The 18,865-nt window shown below is 41.2% G+C and overlaps 2 protein-coding genes across 3 annotated transcripts in view; one reads left to right on the top strand and one right to left on the bottom strand.

The window, feature by feature from the left end:
- LOC135438266 (uncharacterized) overlaps nucleotides 1-18,865 on the top strand; it is a 58,393-nt gene that overhangs the window by 21,477 nt on the left and 18,051 nt on the right. For both annotated transcript variants that reach the window (XM_064696520.1, XM_064696521.1), the window contains 4 exons: nucleotides 6,657-6,724; nucleotides 8,662-8,808; nucleotides 9,161-10,104; nucleotides 14,113-14,925. In XM_064696520.1, the coding sequence (XP_064552590.1) occupies nucleotides 8,773-8,808; nucleotides 9,161-10,104; nucleotides 14,113-14,925 (1,793 nt within the window). In that variant the 5' untranslated portion in view covers nucleotides 6,657-6,724; nucleotides 8,662-8,772. The remainder of the gene's footprint in view (nucleotides 1-6,656; nucleotides 6,725-8,661; nucleotides 8,809-9,160; nucleotides 10,105-14,112; nucleotides 14,926-18,865) is intronic.
- LOC135438442 (putative odorant receptor 83c) lies at nucleotides 16,327-17,665 on the bottom strand. The gene is made up of 4 exons (XM_064696770.1): nucleotides 16,899-17,665; nucleotides 16,655-16,844; nucleotides 16,439-16,594; nucleotides 16,327-16,383 (listed from the first exon to the last, which is right to left on the bottom strand). The coding sequence occupies exons 1-4, from the start codon at nucleotides 17,663-17,665 to the stop codon at nucleotides 16,327-16,329; spliced, it is 1,170 nt and encodes a 389-aa protein (XP_064552840.1).

Below are 18,865 nucleotides of genomic sequence, written 5' to 3'. Positions count from 1 at the left end.
AGGCAGGGGGATGTTGCGGTCTTCCCTCGCACAGATGCGAATACTCAGTCAAGCATTCAGGCGACAGTAGTTGCAATTGATTGCAGTTGTTGTTTGTTTGTTTCTGGTCGTGCTTTGTGTTAGCGCTGCACCGAACTGTGATACGATAGTTTTGTGACCTACTAGCATATAGCATCAAATAGAATATATAATAAAAAGCAGATAGTGTACACCCTCAGAATCAAATCCATTATCAATATAGCTTTGTGCGCTACGCCAACAAACGTACATACTTGAACTTCCTTGAATGTAATTACATTTAGAATGGTTTACTTTTTCATTTACCAACAACATAAATACCTCTTAATTGTTTACTTACAGTTTCTCCTTTATGCATTTGACATTTATTTTATTTGCTTGAACATGCAACATTGCCATGTTGTTGCTTTATGTTGCAGGTTTCGGCACACATTGTTGGACACCGTGTGCCATTTACAAGCCTCTTGCTCAACTCCGTCGCTTTACGACCACCTCGAAAAGGCTGCGTCCTCAACGGGCTCACATAATACTCACATACTACGGGGTAACATGAGATCAGAGACTTAGCAATGCGCGGCTGCTGTTGTTGTTGCTGGTGCAGCTGCTTCTGCCTTTGCCCCCTGTGACTCGCCGACGCATTGTTGTGACAAAACACATTGTTGTTGCCGTTGTGCCACATAAGTATGTATGTCCCGCGTGTCGCCTACGCTACTCGTAAGGCCAGAGCTAGAAAGTGAAATTTTCGCATACGCTGCTGCTTCCGGCTCGCGATGCTCAGTTGCTGCAGTGATGAGAGTTACGTTTAATGTTTACCTTTGCAATGATGCCACCAGGCAGCTGTCAGTGGCTGTTGCAGACGTCAGTCGTTGCCACTCGTCGCCTCTCAACTGACAAGTTGCACGTGAAAAGTGAAATTGCTGGCAGCGCTGAGTAGCGCCAAGTAGCAATTGCTTCTAATTGTTATGGCTGCAAGTATTTGGCTTAGAGGCTTCTCGACCAAACTGGCATTTTATGGCAGAATTTAAATTGAACTTTGTTCAACGCTTAAGTGCAATGCAATTAAGTGATAAGCGCGGAAAACGGTTAAGCAGCGCGTATGTTGAAAATGACAAATAATTCGAGGGATTTATGGCGCCGCTTGTGTATAGTTAAAATAATGTATATGTAAATTGGCATATTAACAGGACGAAAGCGGCCAAAGAAATGATAGCGATAAACGCAAATAAAGCATTGACAACAGCACACGCCAACACACAGTCACACAGTCACACACACACACACACATACACCCATACACTCGCTAAGCCCTCCGTGGAGAGCAATTATGCTGAGCGAAAAGCGACAGAAATGACCAACGGCAGGAAAGCGAATGTGTCCTTTATATGTTGGCGCTTTGCCGGTCTGCTTTATTTTCATTTAATGCTGCATTTCCGTATCTGCGTTGCGTATACGCAATGTGTGCTTTAATAACTGTCGCCGGAGCTGCCGTCGATTGGGCTGTCAATTACATTTAAAATTCGTTGTCGTTAATTTTGATGCTTCTCGGTTGAGGCAACGCAGCGCTTTTAAACAGATTAAGGCCACGTTTCGCCAGCCTCGTCTTCTGGCTTGTTCATTTAATTCGCCTGATTTTTTATCTGTTGGCCTTATATTTTCACAACGGTCAACGTCATTAAATTTTACCTTTATAAATGTCCCTTCGGTCATTGTGAAATTGCGTTTTTATATTTGGCTTTAGTCCGCTGTCATCTCTCAGCAGCTAAATTCATTTGGCTCGCAATCAGCAGCAGCACCAGCGACAAATGTTTACATATACATAAAGATAAATTGGTTCTGTCCAAACGACAAGCCAGAAACTTATAGCGTCCTGCTCTGACCCAGTCTTACTCAGGTGTAGCTGCATCATCAGAAACCAACTCACTTTTTTTTATTAGTTTAAAACTGGGACAGGTTTATTTACTTGTGCGAATTTTTTTTGTGCTCTCGCTTCGCTTGTTAATTTGATTTTTATCTGGCTTTTATTTTTTACTGGCGCCAGTTGGCAACTAGGCATCTCATTGCCACGTCACGTATACGCCACGCTGTCACCTTTGTTCATTTTATTAGGGCCTATTTATTAAGGTCCTGCCTAGGATATGGGATGCATTTGTTGCTTGTAAACCATCGCGAAAAGATTCCCTACTGTTCTCACTTAATTAATTTAATTAATATTACCTGCCTCAGAGCTGGGTTATGGGCCAACTTTCAGCTCGTTTACTAAGCCATCAAGGAGTTTAACGTGCTTTGCTTGAAACTTACCAATTATGTGCAGCGCTTTAATTACTTCCTGGCCCAGGGCATCCGCTCCCTGGCACATTTTTATAATAATGATTCCGGATATTTGAGTAGTTTCGAGCATAAGCTGCCAACTACTAACAACCAACAACAACACCAAACAACAACAACAAACAGCAATAACAATAATGCCTCTTGGGCGCATCTTCGCCTTTTGTGTGTAGGGCAAGCAAAAATATCTGAGCAGAACGAAGGCCATGGAAAGCGACAACAGACATGCACAGTGGAAAAATATGCATTTTTTATGCAGATACTTAAAATTGTTGAATCTGTTGTGATGGTTGCGTCTCCAATTTATAATTGAATTTAATCATTAGAAAAATACAACTCTCCAAATATGATATTTATGCGTCCATGCGAGCTCAATGACGGTCAGCCTTGAACAATTTTTAGAGTTTCTTGTCATTTTAATCCATTGTACTTCGTACATCTTATGTCACCAGTAGTAAAAGCAGAAGCGTTTCGAGTCAGGGTCTAATGATTTCCGCTAACTTCCGGTCGCATCGTCAACGTCTCAATCTTTTTAGTACGATTCCAATGTAGACGAAATTGCGTAAGCTTAATTTGAAGACCAAAAAAGTTTTTTTATGAAACATGCAACTAAATCTAAGTTTTGATTCAATTTTTGCTGTTATTGCTAAGTGCATTGTAAATTTAATTTAATGTATTTCGAAAACATTATTCAGAGAGCGACAGAACTTTTAATCAATTTGTTGTGTCAGTAAATCGAGGCATTTGACAGTCGTAAACTAGTTTGTCTGCAAATGAAATTATATATAATAATTTATAATTTATTAATTTACAGTTGATAAAAAAATGCAGAAACCAAACACTGCGAGCCAAAACGCACTGCAAACAAATTCAATTAACTCGTTTATACAACAAATATCTACGAAAATTTAATAATATACGACTGTGGCATACCCTTAATTTTAAGTAGTAGTTTTGTAGATGGAATTCATAGACATAAGCTAATGCGTTCGTAGCTTAGAACGTTTCTCCCATTGTTTCAATAGAAAGGTTTCAGCTTAGACGGTCGATATATGTATATATGTATTTGGCTAAAATAAAGTCGACTGAGCAGGATATTAGTGTATTCTAGAATATGTATAAAAGTACATTTATTTCACATACCATGTGCCAACGAATAGTCCACACAATGCAGCTCGCATGCAACAGCCAAATTACGACAATGACAACAATACCAGCAACAGCAACAACAGCAACAACAATAACAACAACAAAAAACAATCAAACTCGTTTTGAGTGGTTCCCATAATCAACAACGCCAACGTCGTGTCGTGTGAATTTTTTCGAAACATTTTGGAAGATTTCTTGCTGCCACAATTGCACTGCACTTAACTGCAAGTACGAGTAGGAGAAGGAGTATGAGTACGAGTGTGAGTATGAGTATGAGTTGGCCGCTGACTGTATGTAGCTGCTATTTTCACAATATTTCACGGATACGTGCGCATCGCTTTTGTTGGTGTGGAAAAGCGCGCTCTGCCGTTAAATTGCGCACAATTTTTGCCTTTTGGCTTAACTAACTGAACGTTCAGTTGTTTGCATTTGCCGAGAGCTGATGGCGAGTGCAGCATAGCAGAAAATTATGAGTTAATGGATTTTGTTTAATTCTTATACACAATTGCAGACCGGCAATTATCACGTATGCAACAATTTGCAAAAGCGTTAAATTTGTTGACAATAACGAACACGTGTTGATGCATTCAATCGACAGAGCATGAAAGTGTTGGCATATGTCAGTCCACAAACAACAAATAATTATATATGTAAGCCATTCAGCAATCGTTTAATCTGCAGCAGTTTCAAGTTCAATGTTATAATAGAGCAAGGCACCATGACAGGAGAGTTAAGCGCTCGCTTGACGCTAAATACTTGGTTGAAAATGGCACTGGCATTGGACAAGCTAGGAAGTTAACAACAAGCAAAAGTTCAAATACCCAATTAAGCTATTACGTAAATTAAAATAAAATTATTTTTAAGTGCCCTATGATTGCAAAAAAAATATCAACTTATTATTCTGAAAAGCGAAATTAAAAATTATGTATTGCCAGCGTAAAGGGACTGCTCCCTTTGGAAGAGTATAGATAACTATCCGTCTATAAAGTCGGGTCCACAAGTTAGGCCGTTTCGAATTAATGTATTTTGATTGATCCGCACACACGCAATGCAAACTCACAATTATTATGGCGTAATGGGTTTCAATAATTAAGCTAAAATAGGCAACCGCATTCGTAGTTAGAAAATTGGAAATAAAACACATTGCGTAAATCAGAACAGAGTATTAAGGGAACTCATTTTTTGTAGAATATAATGAAATATGGCATCCATTAACGTCTGGCTAAACAAAAAACAGGCTTCGTAATTTAAATTTTAAAATGTATTTAAGGCAAATGTTAATCCTATTAAATATTTTATTGTTGACCTAATTATCAACTTAAATTTCCATAACGACGGGAAAATGCCAAAATCCCTGAACACGTTTCATTTACATTAATTTATGCATACGTTATTTTAATTATGTACAATTCTAGCTTTTCCAGCGGCGCGTTAAAATTGTACGTCCATCTTTGTTTTTGTTTTAATTATTTAATGATTACGCACAAAAAACATTTTTTGGGACCATTTACAATTTTAATACGCATGTAGCTGGAATTGTTTTTTTCTGGTATTTAATGAATTAAATTGAATAAAAGTAAATATATAAATCTGGCTTTTGGCCATTAGGCTGCGATTTGCAACAAAATCTGATGGATACAAAAAGAGTTTAATTATATTATTGTAATATTATTTAAAACAACACTTATTGAGAGGATTAACAAAATAAGCTGGAAAGGCAACTTTCTATTATATATTAAAGAAGAATATGATAATTTCTCTTTTTCATGATAACCAGTTAATTATTTAAAGTACTTGTGGCTGTCGCACTCGCTGCAATTGTATCCTATTAAAAATGCTGTCTCATTATCACTTTAATCAAATGCTTACTTAACGCGTCACTTCAGTTGACTTTACTTAGTTTATCCTCTCACCTTTCAAAGCTACGACACATGCTCCTTGTTTAAACAAGTTTCTTAAGTTGGCTTACTGCTTCCTCGTTGCTTTGGACAGTTTTTGTTTGTACTTTTATGTTTTTAGAAAAGCGAAATTGCATATTTGCTTTTATTATAATAAATGCCAATTTAGCTGCCAGCAATTCAATTACGTGAGCACCGTAAAATTTCCCTTTTTGTTTTCGCTTTTTCTGCACAAAACGTGCAATGCCTGAATCTCGTCTGGGCTCATAATCTAAGGCGCATGATCTCGTCGACCAAATCGTGAGGTTCGTGTATCAATGACTGAATCTGGCTTGGGAGGCTCGCGATCTATTACCACAACATAATGAGGCGCAGCCCTCGGGCAGTTGGCAACCCGCACTTAAGCGATAAATTTAGGTTTATAGAAAAATACAGAGGCCTGATGAGCGATGACGACAACGACAATGTTGCCACGTTTGAGTGAATTGGATAATTGTGCATACTCTAAATGGCCTGGTGAGCCATGGGCAGCAGTTTCCTGCAATATTACGACCTTATTGCATTGTCTTGTTGCGGCTGTTGTGCCGCCATCTGATATCTTACGTGATATTGCTTTTAAAAGCCAATGTTAATGTGCGGCTGTTTATCATGGCATCTGCATGGTATCCTATTAATTCACATCGATGCCCATATTCGATCTGGAAGGGCCAAACAGCTTTTGTGCATTATGCGTTGGTTTACTGTGGTTGGAGCGGGTGTTGTGGGAAGTATCTATCAGTTGGCTTATCAAAAGTTGCAGCATAAAAGCTGCCATATAGAGGCCTCACAGTTGCGGCAGATACAGCAACAATGCAACTGCGAAAGCAATAACAATGCCGACTCAATCGCTTGAAGAGATAGATAATTACATTTGACTATACATGAAATGTAGACTTGACAGCTGACATTTCTATTTGGTTTAAATTGCTGACTTGTTGTGTTGTCATCTCCATGGCTTGGTTTAACTTAACAATTCAATTTGTTTCCAATTACATCAAACCAAGCAATCATTTGATGTCTATAAACTATTTCATTAGAGCTGCAACTTGTTTATATGAATGTATCAATATATCAATTATGTATTTCATTTTAATTGACATTTAGTACTCGCATTATAAAGGACATCATTACGAATAGCTTGTTAAGGAAGAATATGAAAAAATATATCAGAAATGAAATCTTTAAAACGTTTAAATCTAATATAACAAATGTTTGCACTATTTTCAGTTGATAATTCATCGTATTTGCATAAACCCGTCGGCCGCATCCAATTGTTAGCTGGTGGAGCTTGTTTGGTAAGTGCTCGTTTGTTAGATTTTGTTTGCCTTGTTTTATTTCGCTTGTTATCGCCAACTATTGACAAAGTCAAACCCTGGCCAAATATCACACGTTCATTCTCACACCAAGGATTAGTATTTGTTGGGCGTCAAAATGCCAACAGCGCTCCATGGAGCTGTACACTCGTCCGGTTGAGGCTGTCATCAGCATGCAACATTTGCAGGGCGGACATTTTTGCATGTGATACCCGCGATAATGCATAGATAGGGGGTGAGTATGCAGAATGCGTGATGCAAAGTGTTGCATGTTGCATTTTAAATGAATATTTTATGGTCGACATCAGCAGCGACGCTGTAAATGACGCTGGCAGCAGCGGCTTGTTGCTGATTGTTTCAGTTGACTGCGTGCGCGAGCGCCTTAAATTATGCAATGGAATCGCAACGCGTCGCATGCGTGTTGCATTTTAATGGGCATTCGCTGTCGCAAGCCTGCTTGCCGTTTTTTATGGCACATGCAATAAAATACACAATAAAATATTTATAGACCTCGCACACTTCAGCGGGGCATTCTTAAAGCCACACTATTCGATCAGGGTGTCAAAAATATTTATCAGGGACATTGGCAAGAGCTAAAAGTGAATGGACAAACAAGTGCAAGGCAAGTGCACTATAGTCGAAACAAAATATATGACTGAGGTAAAAAAAGAATGGCCGGAGCTACTGTTCGAAGTTCATAGTGCCAGGCATTCATCTCAATTTATCGCTCCTAGTCGCGTATCCGGGCAGATAGAAGTGTCGTCTGCGTATATCAGAGTGCCGGCCAGGACATGGATACGTGTGTGTAGGTGTGGCTGAAGCAGATGCACCCTTGGCCGAGCTTGGCATCGATTGCTGCAGCTGACCTCCATTTGCCAATCTGTTGCCACTGCAAACAAGTAATTTCACTTGACATGCATTTTTGGATGCTCTGGCTCTCCTACGTTCTGTGGAACAAACAAACAGATGTAAAGTTGCATCAGATGGAACGACCCGTCCCATTTTCCAATTTTGTCAGTTTGTTTTGCTGTGTGCGCCATTGTTGTTGGTGAACACTTTTGATTATTTTGTTGGCAAAACCACAAAAAATTAAAAGTACTTGTATTACAGTATACAGACGAGTGTTGACCGACATATCCAGGGCTATACGGGACATGGCTTGGAAGTATTTGAATCAATCGTTGACACGTTTAAATTTAGATAAACTCTCTCACACGTGTCAAATAAAGTCGGGGTCACAAATTAAACTGGTAAAAGGAACCGTAAACAAAACTCAAAAGAACTCCATTTGCATGCATGCAATGTTTTCGGGCTGGGTGCATTGATTGACCTTTCATTTTATCAGACTTTTTCTATTCCGCCAATGTTTAATAGAGGCTCGGCAGATAACCACCAAGCGATTTGTATATATTCCTGCGACTGTTTAGCTGCTCTCTGAATCTCCGGCAAGATTGAACTTGTTGTGGTTTTTTGATGTTGTTCCTGATGCCATTTGCAATTTCGGTTGATAATGTAGCTGCTTCTGCTGTTATTGTTTTGCGCTTTGCCACTCAAAATGCGAATTTAAAGAAGCCTTAACAGAGCTATAGAGCAGCTGGAGCTCAAGCATCCACTCGTGCGTCATTCACATTTGTATTGATGTGGCTTTGTATTTTTGGCACTCGTCTGAGATCCATACGCTTGCTGTAGCTCTGTTTGCTATGCATTTGAGAATTGCTTGGCATCAGCACTTAGATGTTCACACATGCTTTCGATTCCATACTATGTTGGGGCTTTCCAAATTGTGCTGCAGTTGCTGTTTTTGTTGCCAACTCTTAGTTTGGGTGTTATCCGCTTATGCTAATCTGTCTTACGTTTCAAATTTTCTCTCTTCTATCTCTGCTCCTTCTGATTTCTTTACCATGTTTGCTGTGTACCAGTGTTTTGCGGATGAAGAGATTGAGCCGACTTTGAGACGCACACAAAATTTCCTGTATCCGTATACTTTGATGACCCCCTGAATTGTTTGCTCTCTACTTACGTCTGGTTCAATGTCACATTCCCGAAGGATATCGCTGACAGGCACTGTAAGTACTACATTTTCCGAAGTTGTTACGCTTATAAACCGCTCCAAACGTAACTCATCCAATTATGTCTGCACATTGAGTTGACCAAAGTTGCCTTTTACGTCTCCTCTGTTAGCCCGTTTATAACAATTGTTACCGTTATTATGATGTTTGCTCCTCTGTCGTCTTGCAGCTGCGTTCTTTACTAACCAATAAATTTGTTGCTAAATTTCCTTGAGCATGATTTGTCTGAGCGTCAGATTTTTTCCTAGCGCCAGTCCAATTAACAATATTAAACGGCCAAAAACAAAAGCCGCTTCAAGCTTTAAAAAAGCAATGAAAATCAAATTGCAAACAATTCACAATTATTCAGGTTAAGCAGAACAGCGACGCGGGCAACGGCGAATTTTGCGCCACCCAACGCAATGCAAACATACGGAATCTGTTTGCGCCTACCCCGGCAGCGCTGGCCAAGCGTAAGGCAGCACGACAGCGCAGCCAGAGTAGTGTCTGCCTGGAACGGGATCGGTTGGAGTCAAAGGAGCTTCAGGAGCAAGTGGGTACACAAGCTCCGCAGCTGGAACACGGCCGATCCATGGGACAAATAGCCAGCTACAATGGGAATAATAAGAACAATGGTGATTACCAGCAGAGCATATGCCGAGGGAGCGATAGTTCAGGCATAAATCAAATTGCAATGGCGAAGAATCAATCAGCAATAAAACAATATAATGGGGCTAACAACAATTCAAGGGGCGGCCAAAGCCGCCAGTACCAAGCCTATGGTGACTACAACAGCGACGAGGACTTTAATGACTCAAGCTTTGCACTGGGTGACTTGGCCAACAAGGAAAACAATGGCTGGCATCAGAGCGCCTTTCAATTGGCTACAGAGCAGCTGCAGGAGCAGCAGCAATCAGTTGGAGCCCCGCCTCGTCGTCCTTCCTTGGCCTGGCAGGAACGAAAGAACTGGCAAGCAATGAGCCAGCCAGAAAATTTTATTAACAGCATCATGGAAAAACAGCAGAAGGAACAGCAAGCCCTGCAGCTTAAGCTGGCTGGAATCTGGGACAACAACAATGTTGACTTTGGTAATGAAATGACCTGGGGCAAAGCAACGGAGAAATCGCAGCCACTGAATCACCTGAGACTGCTGCAGGACTCCCTACCGTTAGACGTTAGTAAGGCGGACAAACACCGTGACATTTATTCTACTGGCATTGCTGCTGCAGCTCCTGCTTACGATTACGGCGAAGATAAGGCTGATGAGCTGCTGGAGAGTCCGCAGGACCAACATCAAAGTTTGCAAAGCGAAAGGTAAATTGACGAAGCGCAAAGGCAAATCGCCAAGAAAAAAACGAATGGCAAAATAATTCTGAGCTGAGTTCCTTTTTAATTTAAATCAATTTTTTAGGCAACATATTTAATTATATGCAATAGAAATCTATGAGTTAAAATTATTCACACGCTTGGAAAAATGAGGTTGTTAATCAATTTGAAATTCCAACTCAATCTAGAGGCCAAATGCTTCATGATAAAAATGGTTCTATTACTAATTTTTATGCACGTAAATGGCTAAAAATTAAAATACGTATCAATAATTAACTAATCCATAAAAACAATGTTTTGAATAAATGGAATTAGGATAACAAATAAAATTGTAAACTTACCCCGGCTAGAAAAGTATTTCGAGTTAAACTGTGCTTAGTTTTGACAAAGTTATGCGAGTGGGATGTCTACAAAAAGTTAAAGGCTTTTGTTGTACAAGTTTTCTTAATGTTGGCATCAATTTGGCTTAGTTTAGCAATTCGTTCAAGTTTTGCGCTTCTACTATCATTTGTATACGCAAGTAGATGGGGCAAGCCCTAACAAAATGAGCCAAATTAGTCAAGTGAGATCCACAAATAACCTTGACACCCCATGGCAAACGAACTGCAACTGCAACAGTTTGTCAGGCATTTGCATATCGGATTGCAGTTCGTTTGATTGGCTCGCTCGATTGGTCGATAAGCCAAATTTGCAGTGGTCGTGGATGTTGTTGTTGTTATTTTGTTGTCGCAAGCAGCTCAAGTGCAACCGCTGACAACAATCCCATAAAATCGATAAGTCTTTTGCCAGCCATTCTCGATGTTGTTTGGCATGTCGACAGCAGCACAATGCCGAGCATTCTTCAACCTCATTGATGCGTGGCAAACAACAAACAGCTGTAGCCGGCGGGGCGTGTACGAAAGGGGGGCGTGCCACTGAACGCATTAAGCGTGTCATTTTTAGCAGTTGTTGTTGCACAATCGCCACTGATTTGATTTAAGTTTGCTAAGTTTGCCAGCGCGTCAAGTTTGTGCGGGTTACGCGTTTACTCGCACTTACAACAAAATTGCACAGCACTGTGATCACCCTATGTGGCGCAACTGGGCTATGGGAAATAGTTTCCGAAAATCAATCATGCGTAGCTGCTGGAATGGATGAGAGGCAGCAGGCAGCAAGCATGGGGCAGGGGGCAGCTGCACTGATTCGATTGGGGGAAAATGCATAATCTTGTTGTCGACGCTGGCAAGTTCACTGACTGAAGCTAATTGAGCAGGAGAAAGGTAGCGGAAAGCAGTTTGTCATTTGATTGAAAGTGAGTTTGATTTATACAATGGGGTCGATAATGAGGGCAGTTGTGTGAGCCAGATGACTACAGAAATGTACATACATCAAACGGAATAGTCTACGGTCTTAGCAAAAGGTATTCACGGGTTACCAACTAGGCCCCCGGCTTAGTCTATACTCCACTCTACTAGTACTCGTAATTAGCGATAAGATATTCAATTGAAGTACTTTGACTAGGTCTATAATTGATTCGTAATAAATGTGCTGCTTGTTTTGGCCAAGTGCTGCTCGTTTCTTATCAATATGAGTATGGGCTCTTTTGCACGTACTGCATACATTGAACTCTCCTGCCCTTAACTCTTTTGATACGCTTTTGTTGTTTTCTCTTTCATCTGATTAATAAAAACAGAGCACAAATTGGAAGGGAAATTGCTGTCACTCACTCAGTCACTGGCGACGTACTTGCTGTCTCTCTAGTTGATGTGGTTGTTGTTGTTGTTGCTTTTGTTTTTGCGTTGTCGGCAATTGCATTAAAGCAACGCTTTTGCCAGTCTTAGCTGTAGTCAACGTTCCCTGGCCCCATCGTTCCATCATTAATATACCGCATCAGTTTAATTTAATGCAACGCAGCAAATTTATTAAACAACAGCAGAAACAGCAACAGCTACAACAAAACAGCAACGTTGTCGACATCGACATGCGGCTATAGCAATTGCTATTAACGCGCCTTAAACCCCTTCCCCTTCTCCTTCCCCCACTCACACTTTCCACTTGTAGGTCGCTTTGTTGTTGTTGTTGCTGCTGTCGCTTATCAACCGTTTGTCATACGATAAATGTACGTAGTATCGGCATATACCCGTTCTCCTGGAGTCTATGAACTCGTCTATGCACTACCACAGAATTTGTTCGGGTCACGTTGCTGTCGTTCCTGTCTGGATTTGACTGGCATTGCCGGGCGCCCATTCAACGAGCAGCGTCGATGTCTGCAATTGATTTGATTGTTGCAGGCATTGGGCATATCTCAGATATCTACTCATGCTAAAGCGTCTGCCTGTGGCCCCTGGTCGCGTCCGCTATCAGCGTCTGCACCCTGTTACATGCTTCTGTCTGAATCTAGCTGTCAAATCGTCGCGCCATGATATGCAACTTTGATAGGCAACATCGGCAATTGGCACGATATTTGATTTGATTGACATGGTGCCTAGCTAAGGCCCGTCGCTAAGTTCAGTTTGGGGCATTTTACAATCTGACGGCACCTTTGTCGTGTTATCTGTCAGGCACTGCTCTAATCAGCAATTTTTGCATATAGCATATGGCTCGTTGCTAAATTTCTATTAAGCTAGCGACTATTTCTGCCAGCTTAGTTATGTCATGTCAGTAGCATGCGGGCCGTAACGTTAGATTCCATTCAATCTGAAAATGCTTGTAAATGTGTCATGTGTCTTCAATTTGCACATGCACGTAGCTGTTATCGTACTTTTTATGGAGCTGCATTTAGATGCTGAAGCGGCCGCAAACATGGCAACAATATTGTTATCGAAGTAGCTTAGACAACGAATGTTGGCTCTTCTTGTGGGCAAGCAACAAGCTTCGTTAACTTTGACCTGCCTATCAACAGCAAAAACAACAAATATAGATACTGTAACCCCGGACGAGCCTGTTGTAGTTATAGTTTAAATTCTGATTGTCTGGCAGCCCCACTCACACACACACCCACACACAAACAAGGCAAAACAAGAGCGCATGGAAAAAATATGCTTCATGCAAACAAACAAAAAAAAGTACATAAAATGTACAGGCAGACAGTAGAAAACAACGACGACGGCAAAGTTAGCGGCACAAAAAATGGACTCTGCCGCATTTCCGGCAGCAGTCAACATGGCGGATGGTCGTGACGCCGCTTTCTGCACAAATAATAAAAAACAACTCCACTACGGTGGCGGCCTGTTCATATTTTTGACACTCGTTCTCCTTGTCATCCCCACAACAATGGAAGCTTTGTAACTTTGCCATGGCGCTTACAAAGCAGGCAAAAAGTGTCCTACAGCTATGTTACTCTCAAAGCGAATGACATCCTTAGCCCTTTTATCCAAACAATCACACTTAGCACGTATCAGGGTTCTTTATTTAATCCGGATCTTAATGAATTCGGCGTCTATCTCGGAGACTAGAGAGTTGATATTTGGAACGTATGTCCGCATATTGGCCCGAATACCCAGCTCATACTGATATATTTTTTAAAATTTTTTTAATGATCTATCAACACTTTAGTGTAAGTATTTCCTCATTACGGTATCAGTTCTTTTAGAGTATATACTGATCGACAATATTTCCACTTTTCGAATACCTTCCACTGTGCTCAAAAAAAGAACATTTTTGATGCTTCAGCTCTGGATCTTAGTATATGCACAAATTAGAATTCCATATTTATGCCCAAAAAAGTGTGTATGCGTGTTTTAGCGTATACAGTTATATATATAGAAAAAAGCTAGATGGTTGGAAACGGCAGCTTGTTACTGGGTTCAAGGTATCTCCTTGTCGGGCACTCCCGACTAGGGAACTCTTATATGTTATTTTCTTGAAGTTTTGAATGAAAACTTGTAGATTGTTCAAAATTGGTTTTTGGTAGCGCGATTGATTGCATTTCACACAACATTCGACTCGTTTAAGATTTGACGATCTCGCATACATATGCATCTGCCATGCTAACAAAATTCTCTCCTCTCTTTGCAGCTGTGCGCAGTTTGCGCCTCTAGCGGAGCGTCTGCAGCGGTTCCGGCAGCGACAGCAGCGTTACAATAGCGCTGATATCAACGATAACGATTTATCAGCTGAACAAATAAGCGTTTCCAATTTGCATGGGCATATCGAAAACAGCAACAACAGCAGCTACTGCAGAACTGCCGGTCGACGTTCCAGCGCCAGCGCCAGTGCTGCAGTTGATGCCAACGCGCGCTGCTCAACTGACGCGTTAGAGGAGGCAGCTTCACAGTTTGAGATCCAGCAGAACGAGAGTGGCAATAAGGAGGCAGCGCCACGACGACGAGTGCTCATCAAGCGGCGCATTGTGCGCTCGACACGCGCCCGCGACGCTGCAGCACCACTAACGTCCGGCTCCCCGCACATGCAGGCGGCCAGGCCAGAGCTGAAACAGGATTGTCATCTCAACTGGCTTTCAAGGCTGCGCAATTTTTGTGCCACCCAGTCCAACAGCAAGCCAGGGGGCGCCTTAGAAACGGCTTTTGCTCCACGTCAATTAAATAGCAGCAACAGCAATAGGAGTGCTTCTCCTTCGCCCATTATGGCCGTCCTGCGTACCATGAAGCTTAAAGAGCGCCTGGCTATTAGCCTGGGAGCGACGCTTGTGCTGCTCACGCTGCTGCTCATTGTGGATGTGCAAATGGACTTCGGGGTTGCGAACCGCCATCTGCTGCAGCAACAGCATCAAAAGCTGCGTTTTGGCAATAACAATGATTACAGCGAGGCTGGCACAGCCGGAGGCGGAGGAATGCTGCACGAGTTCAAACGAAAGTTCCTGCAGAAGAGGTAAGAAACTACTGACAATTTTGTTTTATTTTCGATACAATTAGATTTTTAAGTGTCAGTGTATTTGCCTGAGAATTAAGGCTGTAATCCGGAATTCCAGCATTATTTTTACTATGAAGAAAACCTTTAACATAACCAGTTGCTCAACAAAAAACCGAACCGTAAACCGAAGCAAACCATATTGTTTTCAACAATTGCTTGGTTAATAATTTTAAAAAAAAAAACCTGAAAGTATAAATAACTTTGTTATTTAAGTATAACCTAACCATTGTATTTATCTATCAGTTTTTCCTATTTGCAGTCGAAAGTTATTTAAATTAAAAGTTAATTAAGTTCACGAACGGAACCCAAAGCAGAAAGTTTGTTCCATGAACAATGTCTTTTGGGCTTGCAATGCTGGGAATGCAGAGTGTTTTCTGTTCATATAGAGTGTAATACAGTTTGGGTAAATAATGGTGCCTATTTCACAAGAACTCCTAAGTACTAATACGTGCCTACTTATTAAGAATTTAGAAAAATGCTCTGCTGATTAACTTTCAGTGAGTTCGCTGGCAACAGTTAAATAATAGTTACTATCCGGACATTGCTCCGTGTAGTCGGTCGTCACCGCCGCTGGCACACCTATCGTGAGCCCCAGTCGACTATTGTATATAATTTAATTTTAAAAAATGCAACAAAACTTGCAATAAAACACGGCTGGCCTGGCATTAAAACGTAATTTTCAGCAACCAGGCAACAAAAGCCAGCGGGTGCTGGAATTTAAGACAACGCACGGTCAGGACAAACGTTCTTGGAAACTACGACTCCATGTAATACCAACAACAACGGCCATAACAGACATCTTTACCACTGCATGCACCTTTTTATGGTTACCCCTGCACACACATACATACACCCACAAACGGGCCAATTGGCCAACTTGCAATTGCGCTTTTATGCTGCCTTCGACATGCTGCTCCTTTTTGCCGTATGTGTGTGCGTGTGTTTCAGGGGGGCGCCTGTTTTATTCTGCGGCTGGCGGAAGTCATGTAATAAAACACAAAAATGACGTAGCTAAACGCAAGACATGCTGCCAAGGCAGGCAAGACACGCTTCCACCTGAGCCAACCAACCAGCTAGCTAGAATTTCATCCCACAAGCTCCCAGGTGCAGCGAGTTGAGCTATAATGCGCCAACCGCCTGCTAGCAAGGGAACATAAAAGCGAATGTTTAGTTTGTAAATATTTAATTAATTCATAGTAATTGTAAAAATGTTTTCATATTTTGTTTGGCTCGGTTCATACACCTAATACCAACCTCGAGTAAATCCGTGCGGTTCATCGTGCAATTATAGCGTTAAACTTCTATGTAAGCCTTAAATATCTGCTGTTGCTACGTCTAACTTGATAGTTCAAATAATATCTACTCAAATATAAAATTAACCATCATCATAGTAATGCTATAAATACTCTTGGTTATCTGCAAAAATGAGAAATAAGATTATTAAGTGGCATAATTTGAAGCACTCACTGACCTGCAGAGCAGAGCTAACAGACAGCGGCATCACTCCAAGAAGTCGAATCACACCCGGCCTCTGGCTTTTGACTAGCATAAACAACACGAAGCGCTGCTGTTCAACGCTTAGATCGTAGAACGATATGTTGTACATCTCGTACATAATGTTGTCATTCTTAAAGGGATAGAATATTTCTTATTAATTTAAGACATTTAACTTTGATCTTTCACATACGCAGTTCTCAAGCATTGTGCCAAGTACGCAGTAGAGATACAAGTTGGAAACGAGAATACATAGATAGCAGTAGCCTCCTAACCACTCGCTAGTAAGCAACGCAAAGATTGATATAACAATGCACAAGGCAGAGGATGCAACCTGAACGGATACTAGTACATAAAACATTTCGTTGCACTGGGCTATGAATCTGTAAAGACAGAGGTTACTCGTTGCGTGTGAGATTTGGTCCGATTTTACTCACGTTGAATAGATCTGGTGCCACTTTGCAATGCCAACAAGCATTTGGGAGGTCTGACGATGTAGTTTATCGTTTTGTATTAATTTGACATGCGTATTTAACGCATCCACCTTGAATTTCAATATATCCGCATAGACAAAAGATTGCAGCAGATAGACGATGATAACCATGTCACCTGCATACAGCCCAAGTCCACCAATGACAACGCATACGCTATGCACTCCTAGGGTCAACCAACCACCTAGTTTGGTGTGCACATCTATCCCGGGTAGATGAAAGTGCATACTTAAATAGGTTTGGCCAGTTATATAAGAAGCCACAACCGTTGTGAGGATGATTCCGCAGACGCCAATCACGTAACTGACGCCAACGAAAAACAGAACGCGTCTCAGCTTGTTACAGTTGCGTAAGAGTGCTTTTGGATATCTGGGATCATGCTCCTTTTCAAAGTCCAAATATATTGTCTGTATTTGCAGGTAAAGCTCTGATACTGTGCGGGCAGAAAGGATTCCAACGCATAACTTGTTGATGCCTTGCACCACGCTACCGCTCGTAGCAAACGCCTGTATCAAGAACATCCAGTTCTCCTTGAATTCCTTGACCACTGTTACGATCGTAAAGCACATGTACATCACGATGGAGCCCGTTGTAAAGGCTGTGATAGAATTAAACCGATAACTCGGATCGTATGCATCGACACCAATGCATCCCGATATAAGGCGCACAAAGCGCATAATGTCGCGGAATATTTCACTTGGTCGCGACGACATTGCACACTTTGATGGGCTCTATGTCCGAACAGTAGTTTATATACTCACCAATCTGGGACCTTAGCCAGCTGTAGTTGACACGTCCCTGTCTTCCTTGCAGCCTTGCAAATTTGCTTAACTGCCTGAGAGATCATAAATCAGATGTCACCTGCGTCACGCACGATACGTGACACCTTAATAAGGAATCTCTGTCATTAGTTCAATTAAGTGCATCGATTTAATTGACAAACCTGCCACGCTGCTGGTTAGCTGCAGTTGTAGAATCTGTTCTGGCCCCAAAAACAGTTTTGAATATTACATAAAAGGTTTAGAAGAAGGGACGGGCTTTGTGCATCCATTCCGATGTCTTAAATGTACATGCAACTAAGTGAGATTATTGCCACACGTAATGTCATTATGTGCACGGCTTTTGACGAATGAGAGCCGGACTCCAATTAGAGAAGAGTAACTTCTTAATTAAAAGAGCCCCAATCATAAAGGGTGCCAACTCCAGGGCCCACGTGAAACATGAGAAAACATAACATATTTTAAAGAAATGCACATATTAAATTCATTTTGTATGTCTATATCGGCCTGATTGGGGAATAGGGTTGGGGTTGTTACTTATGAATTATTAATTATTAAATTAGAAATTCAAGCAACATAATGGGAAGCTATAAATGCGAGCAATGCGAGAATTTTATTAATGCTATAATTCGAATCGATCATCGAGCTGATTGAATTAAAGCGATAATTCGGGTCGTAGGCATTTACACCACATGATGCTCTAATAGATATCGCTGGGTGGTGACATTTTGATCTGTGCTGTGCTGTGTTTATAAGCAAAAGCCAACTCGCAATTGGGCTTTCACGCTGCCTTTGACATGCTGCTCCTTTTTACCGTATATGTGTGCGTGTGTTTCAGGGGGGCGCCAGTATTATTTTGCGGCTGGCGGAAGTCATGTAATAAAACACAAAAATGACGCAGCTAAACGCAAGACATGCTGCCAAGACAGGCAAGACACGCTTCCGCCTGAGCCAACCAACCAGCTAGATAGAAATTCATCCCATAAGCTCCCAGGTGCAGCGAGTGGAGCAATATTGCGCCAAACGCCTGCTAGCAAGGGAACATAAAAGCGAATGTTTAGTTTGTAAATATTTAATTAATTCATAGTAATTGTAAAAAAGTTTTCATATTTTGTTTGGCTCGGTTCATACAGT

The sequence above is a fragment of the Drosophila montana genome, unplaced genomic scaffold (genome assembly GCF_035044405.1).
Source record: "Drosophila montana isolate Dmon_TW-CO22-7 unplaced genomic scaffold, ASM3504440v1 contig_3848_1, whole genome shotgun sequence".
Lineage (NCBI taxonomy): Eukaryota > Metazoa > Arthropoda > Insecta > Diptera > Drosophilidae > Drosophila > Drosophila montana.
Note: the sequence above shows the minus strand (reverse complement) of the source record. Positions and strands in the feature narration are given on the sequence as shown.

What these genes read in the sequence shown, in the direction of transcription:
- LOC135438442 (XM_064696770.1), bottom strand. Translation starts at nt 17,665, where the DNA reads ATGTCGTCGCGACCAAGTGAAATATTCCGCGACATTATGCGCTTTGTG. An exon ending in GCACAATGCTTGAGAACTGC is followed by an intron (nt 16,595 to 16,654) that starts GTATGTGAAAGA and finishes TATCCCTTTAAG; the next exon opens with AATGACAACATTATGTACGA. An exon ending in CTGTTAGCTCTGCTCTGCAG is followed by an intron (nt 16,384 to 16,438) that starts GTCAGTGAGTGC and finishes TCATTTTTGCAG; the next exon opens with ATAACCAAGAGTATTTATAG.